General features: G+C 37.4%; 1 protein-coding gene across 1 annotated transcript; it reads right to left on the bottom strand.

The window, feature by feature from the left end:
* Window positions 1-2,391: 2,391 nt before the first annotated feature.
* trarg1a (trafficking regulator of GLUT4 (SLC2A4) 1a) lies at window positions 2,392-16,788 on the bottom strand. Its single transcript, XM_051862445.1, has 3 exons — window positions 15,810-16,788; window positions 4,941-5,067; window positions 2,392-4,148 (listed from the first exon to the last, which is right to left on the bottom strand). Exons 1-3 carry the CDS (start codon window positions 16,185-16,187, stop codon window positions 4,129-4,131), a joined length of 525 nt encoding a protein of 174 aa, XP_051718405.1. The 5' UTR covers window positions 16,188-16,788; the 3' UTR covers window positions 2,392-4,128.
* Window positions 16,789-17,535: the final 747 nt, after the last annotated feature.

Below are 17,535 nucleotides of genomic sequence, written 5' to 3' on the forward strand. Positions count from 1 at the left end.
CCTGGGCTGCTTTCCAAAAAGTTACAGATGCTGAGTAGTCAGTGTGAGTCTGAAACTGGAGACTTGCAGAGATCACAATCTTGCTCTGTCACCATTGTGCCCTTGAGCAAGACACGTAACCTGAAGTTACTCCTGGGTGACTGTACTGACAGTCAGTCTACATCAGGGGTGTCCAATCCTATTTCTGAAGGGCCTGCAGAGTTTAACTCCAACCTGCCCAAACACACTTGCCTTGAATTATCTAGGGTGCATCTCAATCAGCTCCCTAGCTTCCAAGTTTGTGAATCAGTATATCGTGTACACAAATTCAGGCACTAGTAGGGACCCTGGCTCACTGCACATTGGGACACTGATGACTCTTCAGAACTTCTAAGAAAACACAGTGAGCATTGATTCTCCCTGGTTTTCACTGTGCATTGTGGGACTTTTTAGGGAGCAAACGTTTCAGTGCACTGGAAGGGTTTTGCGATTGAGAAAGCCTTTAAAATGGCTGACTCCATGATCAGTGCCCTGACTACTGAACTAGAGAGCTGATTGAGACCCACCCCTAGTAATCGTGGACTTGATTAGCTGGTTCAGGTGATTTTGATTAGGGTTGGAGCTGAACTCTGCAGAATAATGACCCTCCAAGAGCAGGACCTGGCACCCCTGGCGTACATTATACTGCAAGTTCAGTAAATACTTTGTTGACCATCCCTTGTCTCTCATTTGTAAGTCATCACTTTTTTGATTTTGCAAAGAGTTTGATGTTGAGACCTTTTCCTTCACTTGAAAGTGCAACACATTTTATCAATGTAAGATGTAATCTTGGATCAACACCCATTTAAACCAAATATAGCCCTTACAGTAACCTTAAACCATCTCATGAATGGCATCCTATGCCCTAACCCTACTCCTAAACTAAAGAGGGCGTTGATTTGTTGGTACGTGTTATTGCACCAACAAAGAATGTTGATCCAGAAACATGTTCTTATTGTGTAAATCATATTAGCCACATTTGAAGCCACTCGGGAGGAATATGGAAATTTCACCCAGTCCATGCAAAACTAAACTAGATGGTTGAGGCTGGTGCATTAGCATTAAATCTTGTCAACAAAAAAAGACCTCAAAGGACTTTTCCAGTTGTTCGTGATTTACTGGATACGGATTAAAAATAATAATTTTTAAATTATTTATGCACAATTTCTACCAGATAAAATATTTTACAGTGTGGCATGCATATTCATAAAAATGTATGTTCATTATAAAAATGTCCATGGAGATTTTAATTTACATGACTCTTCCAGGTCTAGAAATCACACTTTTAAAATTGGGCTAATTCATATTTTTTCAAGACCATGTGAACCCTGGTTTTTCAAAGGAAAAAGAAAACTTGTTGTGCGAGTGAATTAAAATAAAAAAAGTGGCTTATTTTAAAGATTTATTTGTTGGCGTTTTTGCCTTTATTGCGATAGGACAGTATTCAGACAGGAAGCGAAGTGGGAGAGAGAGGGGGGGTGGGATTGGGAAAGGAACGCGAGCCAGGACTCGAACTCGGGTCCCCAGAAGCGGGTTGGCGTGCTGCCCACAAGGCTATTGATGCCAACAATTTTAATATCTTGTTTTATCATATTTTAAATCATTTTAAATGATCTTGAGGCCCCCTTGGATGTTTGCTTAGGACCCCAGTGACCCCCGGCCTCCCCCCCGGAAAATCACTGTTTTTAATTCACAAGTATCCAGGTTTCCTGAACAGGAATATAGGCCATGTTTGTTATATCCTGAAACGCCAGTGCCGAATTACATTAAAATGTATAACTGAAAAATAAGCGTAAAAATGGACATGCAAAGATGTTGTAAAATTCATTATATTTTAAAAGATTTACATTCTTTGACATCTCACTTCAAATAATTTAGGTCCTTGGCGTTCAGCTGACAAAGAGCTCTATGGCTTTGTCATTGTTTCTTCCCCTTCCAAATAAAACCTTTTCAGATTATGATCCTAGATGACTAATGACGGCACTTTAGTCTCATTTAAGATGGTGGCTAGATTTGTGTGGATTTAAACACTTTGTGTCAATGTGAATGAGAGAGCGCTGTTAGTGCTGAGTGCTGGAGTGAGGCTGGGCAGAGGGCCATACTTAGAGATCAGAGAACCAGGGAAGTGCAAAATCAGCCAGTAGATCTTGTGCCATTTCCTTAGCCATGCATTATTTACAGCAGCGATAGTCACAAGCATGAAAAATAAAGCTTGTGTTTATGTGCTATGGGCTGGAAAGCTTTGAAAGCTGTTGTCTCGCTGTGTCTCTTTGTTTGGTACGTTTAACATTTTCACTTTTTTGCTAATGCAGTAATTTTCTTGCTTATGTTTCTCCGCCACTGTGCTGTACAGGATCAATAGCTGCAAGCAAGTTGTGGACCATGCATGTTAAAGTTTATTTCACACTTGCAAAGGTACATAGAAAAACATATGTTGTACATAACAAATCACAGTTTTAAAAGACACATAGCAGCATTTTTGCATCTCATTCATATGGGCCTAATGGTTATTATGAATTACACAGTAACATAATTGCTTACAGTGAACAAAATAGTTATGAGTAGCATCAATTTCCAGAAAAAAAGAGGCATCTGATCACATGAATTTACAAAACACTAAACTATTTAGTACAATGCCTATAAATGAAGTCTTAGGTGTTTAGGTGCTAACAGTCTAGTTTATACATGAAGGTCATACTTGTAGGACACAAAAGTATTGACAAGACACGAGAATAATGATGAAAAATAAGTGATAAAGTGCTTATAAATCTATGACAGGGCAGTAAAATACTTAAGTATGAATGAAGCAGATCAATAGACTGCTGTGGAATGTTTCCTTCCTAACCATCCCTTAGTCTAACTATCCAGATAAGTGCTGTTATGTATCTGTACCTCCACTTTTACATATTTAATTTGTGTAATTTTGTCTTAATATCAGCAGATTGATGAATTAGCAGTCACAGAGATGCAGTCAACACTGTGAGACGTGTCAAAGAAAAGTCATTTAGCTCATTCTAGGTGAAGATAAAAAAGTGTTTTGTCCACCCACAGCATGCCTAAATATTTCTATAAATATGCTGATATATATCTCATATTTATAAGGGTTAAGTAAGGGAGATTTATGACAAGGAGACTGGCATTCTGTCCTGGAAAAGATGAATAGTCCTGTGATTTGTTTAGCATACTGATATAAAGGTCTTGTCACAGAATGGTGCTGGCCATTGCATGCCTCTAGTTGAATGTCCATGCTCCAATAGTTGTTGTCAGGAGAGAGAGGCATGGCATGCTTAACGTTACAGTCTTACCTCTCTGAAGGAAACTATACTAGTGCAGGACGTGTAGTGGAGCCTCATTGCTAGGACAGAGCTCTCCATGAACTTTGTGCCATTGAGAGAATATAGCATTGGACACGCACTGGACAATGAATTACATTCCCATCTGTAGATACCCACTACTCTCACAGATAAAAAAAGATAGTAATGAAAAATGCTGACAGTTATTCACATACAAGATCAGGCATGCACGTGGTCATTTTTATAATCAAAACCTACAAAATAAATAAACAAAAATGAAAACTCCAACCCCACTGACCATTTCTGTTAAGTCTAACAAGGCCTCTAACAGTCTTGCCATCCCTAGTTCATTCCCGTAGCTTAAACTCCACATATAAATCTTTTTATAAAACATACATCAGTAGTTATATTGCAAATATTTCTGTGCATAATTTTCGAATGCAAGATCAACCAGGAGTAATATAAGGTTAAAATGCAGCTTGCCGGGCGTAGCCTGTTTTCAAAGACCATCTTTGAAAAGCGTCCCCTCGTCCTTTGTGTCATCCTCAGGCGAGTTCTTGCCGAAACAGCTATGTTTCTCATTTACATAATGCAAGCCATCACTGTTCTTTTTAACATATGGGATTTTTTTTCTTCTTCACTGAGCATGCTAACCTACTGCATGCATTTTTGCTATTTAATCAGATCTTATTTAGTTGCTACAGTCCTCGTTTCTTTTTCAACTTTTGTGGCATTATTGTTAAGAGGGAGATCTTATTTTAATTACATTGTGTGTGAGTTTTTTTGCAGTAGTGCTGTAGATGGGTTTCTCATCTTACTACGCCCCCTTTCCAGTCACTGAGGATAGAGGAGAAAAAAAGAGCGTATGAATCATAACAGCAACACTGAGTGTGGAAATGCATGCAACCTATCAAATCATGGTATGTGACCTGCTCCATCATTTTGAGTCATTTTGGCCTAGAAATTAATTTTGAGTATGAATGATATAATTATGTTTCTAAACCATTGTCGAGATGTTATCATGTAATGGCTGTCATGGTGGCTGTCATAACTTGTTTTTAAGAAAATCTTCTCAAAACTATTTTCAGATATTTTTGACAGAATCAGGTAACTTATTCAAACATTTCAAATATTTATGTTACGTAAAGATTTTATTAAGAAGTTTATTAAGAATACTTTTTATTCAACAAGGAGACATTAAATAGATCAAAAGTGACAGTAAAGACTTTTATATTGTTGCATAATATTTCTATATTAAAATTGCTGTTTGAACTTTCTATTCATCAAAGAATCCTTAAAAAAGTATCAGTTTCCACAAAAATATTAAGCAGCCCAATTGTTTTCAACTCCGATAATAAGAAATGTTTCTTGAGCACCAAATCAGAACTTTAGAATACAGCATCAGAACAAAATTTATTTGAATTCCTTGATAAAGTTGGCATAATCTGAAAGCCGAGACTTTTATTTATCAAAAACAACACAGAACAGTCCAAATTCAAGTCTTTTGCTTATCACATTTCTCCACAAATTTCTTATTGTGATTTCTGACTCAAAATAATAGAGTGTGTCACATCTATCATGTCTGGTATTTGGCTAGGTGATATAGTCAAAGCTTGTAATGTGACGTACCTGCAACCACCACATAGATTATGATGCTAAGGAGGCCCACGATGATGGCCACACAGCTAATCAGGCGAGCCAAGCGTCCCAGGCGTCTTGCCCCATCCATATCCCCCTGCTGTAGACTGTTTCTGGACTGTAGCGAGAAAAAAAAAAGAGAACCTCCTAACAAAAAAGTATGCACAGTATAATCTGTTACAATAGACTTTTTTTTTTTTCAGTTAAGCCATCGGTTGAAATCTAAATGTGTGGTCAGAGGTGTCTTTCTGAATTGTTCAAGTGATTTAGATACAGGATTAGGCGAGCTGTTTCCTTATTAGTGCAGCCCTATGCCACAGTCACCCATTAGATGGTCAGTGTACCCTAGGGAGAGCCTCTCCAGTAGACTGCATTAAAGTAATCAATACTGAGCAATAGATTGTGCAAGAAAAAGCCTCTGACACAGTGGCCAACCAATCTGCCCACACTCAAATGCTAATTCCATTCTCCATCACATCGGCGTGGTTTTCGTCTTGTGATGTGACGCAATCTCACGTTATCATAAAAGAAACTCAGGAGTCTCGGGAGTGGCGGCGCTGTCCAAGGTGCTGAATGGACTTCTCAAAGCTTCCCGAAGCACTAAGTAGGACTTTAATAGAAAGTAAGTTGTACTTAATATGTACGGCTTGATTCCCAAAAGCATTGTTATCTAAGTAGGGCATAGAAGAGCCTTGTACAACTTCAGCTTTCTCTTTTTCCCCCAGTTTATCCAAGACAAAGGGACACAAATTATATTAATGCCAGTGTCATTTAAGTATTATTGAGATACTATTATAGTTTTTATTAAAATTGGTTTGGTTTATTTTTGTATTTTTGGGATTTTGTTTAGATTTTATATTTGTTTTTTTTAGTTTTAGATAACAATAATGACCCTGATTAATGCATTTGGATGATCACAATGTCATTGAAGAATATACTATATCTGTGGAAATGTAGGGTCTTTTTTTTTTCTTAAGATTTTACAGATTTTAAGATTTCTTACAGATTTTCAGGGTAAATTAACATAATTTGACACTCAAAAATCCAATATGATTTTCTACACCTCATCTTTTATGGACTATAGGGAGTACACAACAGGTTGAGTAGTAACTACTCTTAGTTTCAGGTTGATTTGGTTGCTCTAAAAAAAGCTAAGTTTTTTTGCTATTACCATGTCAGGTAAAAGGCCTGAAACTTTATGTGGCCCTAATTGAGTGTAACTAATCATTTTCACACTACTTTTATTATGTTTCAGCCTTTGTTCAGCACCTTTGGACTTGACAGCTCCCGTAATGATACTACTACATACATACTAACTTGGGGAAACAGTTGTTACTCCATATTAATATGATGACATAAGACAAAAGGTATCATTCACTCAAAACTGAAAAATTCTGTTGACATTTACTCACCCTTATGTTCTTCCAAACCTGTATGGAAACCTTATGTTTCATTCTTCTGTGAAACATAAGAAATGTCCAAACAATGGAAGTCAGTAGGCTCAAATGGTGTTTGATTCCCAACGTTCTTCAAAATATCTTCCTTTTTGTTCCACAAAACCAAAATTTGCATGCAGGTTTGGAACGACAAGAGGGTGAGTAAATGATGACAGAATTTTCATTTTAACTATCCCTTTTAAAGCCCTTATTCAATGTGTTTTGACGTAATTTCAACTGAAACAGGAAGACAGGTCAGGACATATCGAACAGCCCTGCCCCTTTGTTTTAAATAGCCAATAGCTTTTTGTTTATACCAAAACTTGGCCAGAGCTGTTAAACTCAGTAAAACCTCCGTTTCCTTCTAATCTCTAACCGTTTCTCCTCCGAATGCCCTCTATATCACTTTAAAATACAGCTTTCTGTGCAGAATTCATATGGGTCGGATATCTTTTGTGGTCTGAGCTGATTCGCGGTCCGCTGATATGATCCACTCTCTGCTCTCGTGTCTCTGGACCAGAGCAGACTGTGCGCACGCTGCAGCAGTTCACGTGACACTAACGCGAAAACGGACTTCATTCACGTCAATGGAAAGAATATTTAGACTGTCAGAATCGTTCCCTATTCTCTTTATATGTGCCATTCACTATGTGGAAACTAGTAAATATGTGAACAAATGACCAATTTCCGCTGCAGTTTCAGCGTCTGTTTATATTGTAAGAGGAGGCGGGACTTCAGATTCTAGAGAGCATTTGATTGGACAGAAGATCTGACGAGAAGCTGAAGTGTGATGTCATGAAAATCCGTGATTCATTTTAGCGGAAGTGAGAGACTGTAAGTTTTGAATGCTTATATCTCCTAAATGCGAATTTTGTCATTGTTTTGGAACACACCAGCCTATTCATAACCTTAAGGCTAACATATCCATACTAAAAGCTAAAAAATTTTAATTTTGATTTCAGGGGGACTTTAAGATGATCTTTGTCAAGTTGAGAAAAGAAGAATTCAAAAGTTGAAAATGAGTTATAAACAAAATATTGGCTATGGAAAAAAGCTAAATCCTTAAAGTTGCATAATGTTAAACATACCGTTTATAAACAGTAGGAAGCCACTTTCGCATTCCTCCCTGGTGAATGTACAACCAAAGACTGAAAGGCAGACTGTGGAACCATAATACTCTTAATCATGTCTTCAGCGTTCACTTAGAGCAGACGGTAGGGCAAGATAAGATTACAGCTCTATTAAACTGGTTTTGTTGGAGAAACTGAAGAGCTTTCCCCATCACATACACATCTCCCTCACCCACAGGGAGGCTCCGCTTCCTCAATGTCAAGCTGCAGTTTACCTGTTGCTTTTGGAGCCACAGTATTCAGTTCTGCTCATGATAATAGCAGATGAATAAGTGACATGTGAAGGCCAAGTATGGTAACCCATACTCAGAATGTGTCCAATGCATTTAACCCATCCAGTCAGTGCACACACATTAGGAGTAGTGAGTAGTGAACACCATGGGCAGCCATTTTGCTCTGCCGCCCGGAGAGCGATTGGGGGTTAGGTGCCTTGCTCAAGGGCACCTCAGTCATTTCCTGCCGGTATTGAGAATCAAACCCTCAACCTTTTGGGTTACCAGTCTGACTCTCTAACCATTAGGCTTGTAAAATATATGTTCAGTACCAATCAGAAGTTTAGGGTTGAGTCAGTAAGATTTTTTTTTTTTTTTAAGAAATCTCTCACCAAGACTGCATTTATTTGATCAAAAATGCAGTAAAAACAGTAATATTGTGAAATATTATTACAATTATAATTATAGTTAAATCAAAATAACTGTTTCTATTTTAAAATATTTCAAAATGTACTTAATTTATTCCTGTGATGGCAAAGCTAAATTTGTGCTGATTTGGTACTTAAGAAACCTTTACTTATTTTTATCATCAATGTTTTTTTATGGAAACAGTGATACATTATTACAAGATTCAAGTTCAAAATAGCTGCATTTATTTGAAATAGAAACCTTTTGTAACATTATATAGTTCTTTAAAAATAAATCGTAACCCTAAACTTTTAAATGGTAGTGTATGCGCGTGTTTCCTCAAAGAGCATCAAGTTTGACAGTTCAAACAAGTTTCTCAACCATATGTCCAGATTTGGCACAATTGAGGAATTCCTGCATCTACACAACTAAGCCTGCAAACAGCAAGATCCAAGGCTATCTAAACTTCTGAGCAGCACCAATTGTGTGATTTCAGTTATTTTGTCTTGTGAATTATACTTAAATATCTGTTTTGCAGATGTATATAAACTCCTATGGCACTTTTCACGGAGCCATGCCTTTCCCTCTCTGCTAACCGACCCATCGTCTCTCAGTTCAAATACTGCAGACTGGCTCTGACATCCTAGCAGGGGTATAAAATGTGGCTGGAGCAGCACAACGTTATTGATTCCCAAGTCTAATCACTGTGAAAAGCCGTATCAGCGCTTTCAATCAGTGGGAGTCTTTTGAAAATACTGTGTAGTAAAATGCCATCTGCCATTCTTGCGTTTCAATCTCACGGCCGTTCTCACCTGCTTTCATTTAGCAGGATGACAGTGCAGTATGTCGTCGTGATGCAGCCGCACAAATGGCTTCCGGCTCTTTGTGTTTTGAGGTGCATTTTGCCTGAGTGCGGTTTAGAGAATGCTCAGAAACGCCAGTGGATTCTAATGGGCTGTGTGCGGCTTTTCCGAGCAGAGGAGGGGTGTGGTCCCGTGACACGGCAAATGGATAACGCTGATTCCCCAGGAGCTTTGGCCTGTAATATATTTCTCTTGAACTGGAAAGTCTTTGACAGTTCTTCTGGGCCGATTTGATGACCCCCTTTTCTCCTCACTTTCTCCCCTCTGTCACATAAACACACAGGAAATCTCCCCCTCCCCCTCTCAACATGCGGCAGCCTGGGAGTGAACAGGAGCTCTTAGCGTTCCCTCACAAGCCTGAGCCATTAATTATAAACAGCCATACCAGCGGCCAAAGAGGAGTGACTGTAGAAAACCTGCACAATGGAGGCCAAGTCCCCTCTCTTTGTTTTTCTTTTTTCTTTTTTTTCTTAGTCCAAAATGAATTAATTTTCAACAAGAAACCAATACTATAATATTTTTGTATTAATTCGATTATATTGACAGTAACAAATAAAACCACATTCATGCATATTTCATGTTTTTTTTTTTTTTTTTCTTCTGCTATTATTATTATTAATAGCCGCTTTCTTTTCGGGCCACACTGCATGTGGCAACATTAAAGGAGGTGCAGCTTTAAATTAATTGAGTGAAGGGGTCGATAAAAAAACTGCCTTACCGATCATTATTTATTATATTTATTATTATATTTTACTTTTTTTTTTTTTTTTTTATACATACCTTGGATATACAGTATATTGATTGATATTGTATATTTAATTGTGGATGTTAATTTCCCCAATTTTTATATTTAGATTAGCTTTTTTGGCATCATCTAATGTTCGCTTAAATTGAATATTTAAAAACACTAACCATTTTATATCACAGTTAAATTCTTTAGGAAATTTGAAAATTAATAAATTTTTGTTGTGATGCCTAAATTTGCTTGTAACATTAAAAATGATTTATTTTAGTTTTTAGTGTTTTATTTTTCATTCATTTTGACAAAATTGATCCATAATGTAGAATTTTTAAAGGGTTAGTTCACCCAAAAATGAAAATTATGTCATTAATTACTCACCCTCATGTCGTTCCACACCCGTAAGACCTTCGTTCATCTTCGGAACACAAATTAAGATATTTCTGATCAAATCCGATGGCTCAGTAAGGTCTGCATCGCCAGCAATAACATTCCCTTTTTCAAATGCCCAGAAAGCTACTAAAAACATATTTAAAACAGTTCATGTGACTACAGTGGTTCAACTTTAATATTATAAAGCCACTTTTTGTGCGCCAAAAAAAACAAATAACGACTTTATTCAACAATATCTAGTGATGGCCGATTTAAAAACATTGCTTCATGAAGCTTCGAAGCTTTAAAAATCTTTTGTTTCAAATCAATGGTTTTGGAGCGTGTATCAAACTGCCAAAGTCACGTGATTTTAGTAAACGAGGCTTCATAACATCATAAGTGTTTCAAAATTTCAATAGTTCACCACTGGGGCGCGTGACTTTGACAGTTTGATACACACTCTGAACCACTGATTCGAAACAAATGATTCATAAAGCTTCGAAGCTTCATGAAGCAGTGTTTTGAAATCACCCATCACTAGATATTATTGAATAAAGTCATTATTTGTTTTTTTGGCGCACAAAAAGTATTCTCGTCGCTTCATAATGTTAAGGTTGAACCACTGTAGTCACATGAACTGTTTTAAATATGTCTTTAGTAGCTTTCTAGGCATTGAAAGTGTTAATTGTCTTGCTGGCAATGCAGGCCTCACTGAGCCATCAGATTTTATCAACAATATCTTAATTTGTGTTCTGAAGATGAACGAAGGTCTTACGGGTGTGGAACGACATGAGGGTGAGTAATTAATGACAGAAATTACATTTTTGGGTGAACTAACCCTTTAAATCTGCCATTTATCAGTTACGTGAAATAACATGAAAACAATTATGGACTTACTGGTATCTGCCAAAATTTTAATATCTGTGCATGTCGTTGTGCAACTTTATCTGTTGACATTGCTATTGTCTACAGTATTTTTAATATTATTATTTTTTTCCTAATTCTAGTTTTTAATGTATTTATTTAGTTTTATTTCTTTATTTTTTGTCTAAGACTCTCTCTGTTTTTGCCCATGGAAACAAGCGTCTGTTGTCAGTGCATGAGCAGGTGCGCTGGAAACATGATCTCACTGGCTGTTTGCTTTTGTAATGTAATGTTTCACTCAGCATTGTGAGAACATGATGACACCATATTACAGTATAGGGCTTGTTTGAGAGACGAGCAACATACTGCTTAATGCATCAATATTTTCCAAAGATATTTTATATGAGCTATTGAAAAGCTGGAAAAGCAGAAAATGGCAGCCTATTGTAGTCTCAAATTCCTGTTATAGTGTAACGTCACATACTATCGGACACAGAAACAAAGCCATTCAGCAGCTCTGCTTACCATATTTTACCAGCAGAAGCTGCAGTGTGTGCAGTTACTGCTTTACTGGTCCCATTGAGATTGTCCAATAAAATCCACCTCACCTCCCCATGCCGAGCAAATGGTTCCTTTCTGCTTCCATGAGCTTCAGCTTACCATAACATCTTATTCGCCACTGTATTGCTTCTGTAAGCTCATTGATTTTGCCGTTCCTGATGCATACCTACAGTACAACACTTTGCTATGTTGCCAGTTACAATTGCTTTCTAGTTCTCGGCTGAGAGGAACTGTTTAGATGTCTGTGGCTATGAGTCTGGAATCATCCAGATTCCAACACAAAATAAAACCTAAATATTTTTGTAGCATCCCATTTTTTGTAGACTTGCTCTAGCGACCAGTGAAAGCCACAAAATGTCTATTATTCTTATTTCTTCTTTGTGCTCTTATATTTGTGTGTTAATTGTTTTAGTTCTGTTTTGTTCTATGAATTTGCCCTTGTACTGAGGGTTGTGCTAAAGTCGGACACATTATTCAGAAAGGCACAAATATTGTCTTGAGAATAATATGATTATGAAAAAATGATTAGCCTGATTTTCATAAATGAAAATGTGCACAGTGTGATTTCAAGTTCAAATCAGATGATTGTGTTGCGTCTCTTTTTATTGTGCTTGTCTCAGAAATCCAAACTTGTCAAAAGTAACATTAAATACAATATGATAAACATTTCTTATATTAGATAATTATTTTCTGATGTCTATTTTAAAGTTTTAAACTTACCAAACAAGATATACAATAACATGACTCTCTCTCACTCTTCTAGTTGGCTTTTTGTTATTTTGTTTTGTATTTTAGCTGCTTTAGTTTGTAATACACAATAATTTTCCAGTTTAAGCCTCACCCACATAAGAGTTATGATATAAATTCTAATAGAAATCCTGTTCACATTCTATTTGCATTTATTTATTTTATTTATCTATTATTTCATGGTATAAAAATATTTTTAATGAAGCAAAAACATTAAAGGATTAGTTCACTTTCAAATAAAAATTAGCCCAAGCTTTACTCACCCTCAAGCCATCATAGGTGTTTATGACTTAACACCAGTCTTCATTCTGATGAACACAATCAGAGAAATATTAATAAATATCCTGACGCATCCACGCTTTATAATGGCAGTGAGCGGGATCAACAAGAATGAGCTGAAGTGCCTCCTTCCACATCCATCCATCATACTCCACATGGCTCTGGGGGGTTAATAAAGGCCTTCTGAAGTGAAGCGATGCGTTTGTGTAAAAAAAAAAAAATCCATATTTAACACGTTATGAAGTAAAATATCTAGCTTCCGCCAGACCGCCTTCCATATTCAAATTCCAAAAAAAAAATGGAACTGGCATTGCGTCAGTTCCGTAAGTTGAATAGGGAAGGTGTAGGACGTAGCGTAAGCTTTTTGAACTGTGAGAGTTTTACACTTTCTTCGTAAGTAGAATACGGAAGGCAGCCTGGCGGAAGCTAGATATTTTACTTTAAAACTTGTATTTTTTTTACACAAGCGCATCGCTTCGCTTCAGAAGACCGTTATTAAAGAAGTAATTAGAAGGCCGTGTGGAATATGATTATGATGGATGGATATGGATGGAGACACTTTCTTCAGCTGATACTCGTTGATCTCGTTCACTGCCATTATAAAGCGCTGATGCGTCAGGATATTTATTTATATTTCTCCAATTGTGTTCATCAAAAAGAAGAAAGTCATATACACCTAGGATGGCTTGAGGGCGAGTTTTCATTTGAAAGTGAACTAATCCTTTAAATTGCCCTATATTATGCTATTTCAAAGGTTCCTAAGGTTCCTATTTTGGAGGTCTCCTACAATAGGTTTACATGCATTCAAGGTGAAAAAACGCTTGAATTTTCTCATAATATACATTTCAGCATCACCTCTTTTTCTCACAGTGTCTGAAACGGTTTGATAAAGGATTCAGTCTCTCTAAACCCCTCTCTGAGAGCCTCCTTTGCTCTGATTGGTCAGATGGCTCAGTCTGTTGTGATTGGTCTCCCGCTTACAGCGTGTGTCAGAAATGAAATGCAGATTAAAATATCTGAATTTCAACTCCGGAGGCTTTCTCAGCACTTGTATACACAGTGATAAGAACAGTAACAATTGTTTGTGTATAGACAATGAAGACAATAGGCGGGCATTATGCAAATTTGTTACAAACCTAAGTAGGTTCGTGCCGGAAGTAAGACTGTAATTACTGACGACTCCTTTCAGGCAGTTCAGAATAATTTTTTTCTTTGGGAGACAATAACTTGTGCACATTGATCTTTGAAACTTTGCAGATCCTTTACATTCACAAACGGCTGTATTACACAGTACATGTAAGGTAATACCTGAAAAAAGCTTTACAAGGGCTCTTTAAGAATTACGACCCTAAATAAGACATAGAGGTCCTTATTTATAGCAGGGTAGAAGGCTAAATTGATCTGTCTTGCCCTCTCTTGTATTGTCAGCCAGCTCTGATTTCAGCTGTCACTCTGCTGGCATGGAAGAAAGGCTTATTTGTATTTGTTTGGACAGACGAGGCTGGGAGTTGCTATTTGCATGAGTGTGTTCGGTAGAACAGGTGTTTGCAGAATATTGGTAGCTTTTAATGCATCCTCAAAAACTTGAACTGGATCAGGTTTATGAGGAGTGTTCATGACTCTAAATATCCAATCTGTCTTAACACAAAGGCACTGCAAAGGGCATCAAGTTAGATGGCTTTTGACGGGCACAGCAGGGATCATTCTGTACAGTAAATGCACAGAAGGATTTTGATCTTTACAAGAAACTGGAGCACATTTGTATGGCGCCTTTCCACTGATGAGAATTTAATGCTCTAATTTGTGTTTCTCCAATAGTGCATGTCCCACTGAAACACTTAGAAAGTTGTAATGAAAACTGAGCACACAATGGTTCAAAATTCACTTAAGGCTGAATTTGTTATTAAATTTATTGAAATTATGTGTTTAAGAGCTGTTCTCATGTGACTATGGTGGAAAGTATCACTTGTATCCTGCTGAGGTCGTACGCTGCTGATTCACTGTTCTTTCAGAGAGAGGGGATGAAAAAGTGAACACAGAAACACTCATCTTTGATTAGAAAAAGCAGGGCACACTTATCCGCTAACAAGAGTATTTTTCCAGAGGGACAGTCATGTCATGGATGCAATCTCTTGCAAGTCTTCATTAGGCATAGATAAATGGCACCACACCCTACATGTGTGCACTCTCACAGTGTGATCCTCAGAGTTACACGGATAGAAATAAAGATTTTGAATAAAATAATTTTTGTATATGCTTTGAAAAAATTAGGCTGGCTTTCATTTTATGTCTAAAGAACAGTTCACACCCCATTTATGCTTCCTAAATGACTGTTTTGCTTCACAGTCCCTAGAGTTTCTGCTGTGTAGGTGCTTCATGTGCGGTGGAGGTAGTCTGCACCAATTTTCTGGCAAACAGCTCCCAAGCACGCAGTCAGGTCCGTTTACTGCGAGCATATGCAGGGCTGTAAATCACACCTGTCAGTAGATTTGTGCTCTGCTCTCTCAATGCAGCTCCTGTGCATTTGCATATGATTTGCAAGAGTATGGCAAGTCATTTTAGCAATTATACTCAATAGTATCAAATTAAAACTAAACTAGTACTATTAAAACTAACTAGTATCTAACTATTTTAGTACATGTTAACTGAGAAAGTAATCCAACTATTAGCGACTACTGTCGTTTTCACTTTCACTGTACTTATTCAGTACTTTTGCCTTTGCTACTAGTCAGTATTCCAGTAAATAACTCTTCCATTGGTACTGGCAAAAAGAAATGGAATTGAACTCTACGGTGGTCTATGGTTCAATTTACCATTACTATTAACATTTACATCTTAGTAAAACTATCCCAATAGTTACTATCTGTTTCAGTTTTGCTTGTATTTATTTATTGGATAGTACCTATTTATGAGACTAGCTCAGTGAGCACAAATGGGAAGAAAATAGATACAGCTGGAATAAGAATCTAAAGAAAGGTTACTAACGAATAGTCACTACAGACTTTCTAGTAATTTAAACGTATGTTAGTACTAGTAACAGTAGCTTTAAGGAATGAATGTAAAATGGCTTGCCATACAACAGACACTGTTTATTTAAGTGAAAGAGATTACTGTTGTATGTTCAAGTAGCTAGCTACTTTTAACACAATTTCGTGTCAGTAATATATAAAATGTGGTAATGTTGGTCTGAATTACGAAATAAAACCCATAATTATTTCAATTGTAACTTATTGGTTACTGCCTACTCACCATAATTGAATAGACCAACGCAACGATGCTTAGTGGCCACACGGGACAAAAGCAGGAAAAAATGACCAGTATGAGGTAGTCTTTGGGTTTCTGCTGCTCTTGGGCGGCATTACCGGCGAATGATGAGCGGCTCGCTCTGGACGGGGAGAGAGGAGCCGGTCCGAGCTGCCCCACTGATTCGCATCTCAGCGGCAGGCTGTGGCCGTTCTGATCCCCGTCGAGAGCCTTGTCATCCCCGACACTGACCGTGAAGGAGCTGGAGGTCTTCACCCCGGTGGGCTCGGTGGTCACGAGGAGTTTCTCGGTCTCGGCTGGTTGCGTGCCGCCACTCTCCCCTAGATTCGATTTCGCAAACTCCGTATCTGTGTTTATTGCCATTGTGGAAATCCAAAGTTAATATTTCTGAAAGAAAAAGAGAACTCCTTTTGGCAGATGTGAAATATTATAAAAGTGGTCAGACGGCGCTAATTTCCCATTATTTACGATTTCTTCAACTTCAAATCACGCGTTTGATTGTATTCATACGGTTAATATGACTTGAAACGTCGAATAAAGATGTCCAGATTATTAATATTTTCTTTTGCTTTGCAATTTTGTTTGTAAACTAATTAAAACAAGTCAAAGAAGCGCTGTGACATTATCCTCCCATGTCGAAATGGTCATCCTCTCTTTGTGATCGGGTTTAATGGATTCAGTTCCACTCAGTTCAATCCAGATCGGAAGACAATCTCCTCTGCCCACACACTCAACTAAACCACAGAGATGCGACTCATCTGGACTTCAGCGTATCCACCGCAGCATTAACCAAACGTCTTAAAAGGCGTAGAGAAACCTGAAAAAAAATGAAAAAGCAGGTTCTTTGCGCTCTTTTGTGATGTTGCAGCAGGAGAACAGCAGGTTTAAAGTAATTGCGCAGCAGTGAGTGCAGGGATGTTCCTCTCTCACCTCCTCTGCATCAATGATGGAGGTGCGCTGGTCCTGCAGGACTCCCCGTGCAACACTCACAGTGTTCTTCCCCTGGGGATGCTGCAATACCTCCCTGTGTCTTTGTGAGCTTTTTTTAAATGTCATAAACAAACATTACTTGAGCTTTTGTTTATTATTTTGTTAGTTAACTAATTAGTCAAAGATTCTAGTAGTTAAAAGAAGGATTCAGTAAGAGAAAAAGCAGCATATTTTTCTCAAAAATTCACGAGGCTTGCACACCTTCTGCTATTGTTGCTTATTATCAACCCAAAACCTCAATGATCTTTCATTAATCAAACTAGTGGATGATGCTTGAATGATTTATGCGCTGTTCCTCATTTAATCATAATTTAATCATTAGTCTGTTACAATGTTCTTGGTTGTTCCCACCCAATAAAATGCATGGTTACATAAGGAGCATGTGAATGTGCTGGAAAAATGTGGATAGAGAAAAGGGAATCCCCTTAAAACAATTTCATATGATGTAATGGTATTGATCCAGTTTGTCCTTTAACAGATATGATTGCAAGTGGTTTCATAAACCTCAGTGCAGACAACATGTACATACGCACGTATTCACTAGTGCAGGGTTTCATGAAAAGCTAATAATGATTTAAATTAAAAAAAAATGTTTATAATTATAAAAGAAATACAGTCAAAATAAATTAATAAGAGAACTGTGAATGTGAATGTGTTGTAAAATTTTATATTATTAACTTAAAATTAACTTATAGTAAATATTTTAGGTCAAAGGGGTTCG

Source organism: Ctenopharyngodon idella, chromosome 15 (genome assembly GCF_019924925.1).
Source record: "Ctenopharyngodon idella isolate HZGC_01 chromosome 15, HZGC01, whole genome shotgun sequence".
In the NCBI taxonomy this organism is placed as follows: Eukaryota; Metazoa; Chordata; class Actinopteri; order Cypriniformes; family Xenocyprididae; genus Ctenopharyngodon; species Ctenopharyngodon idella.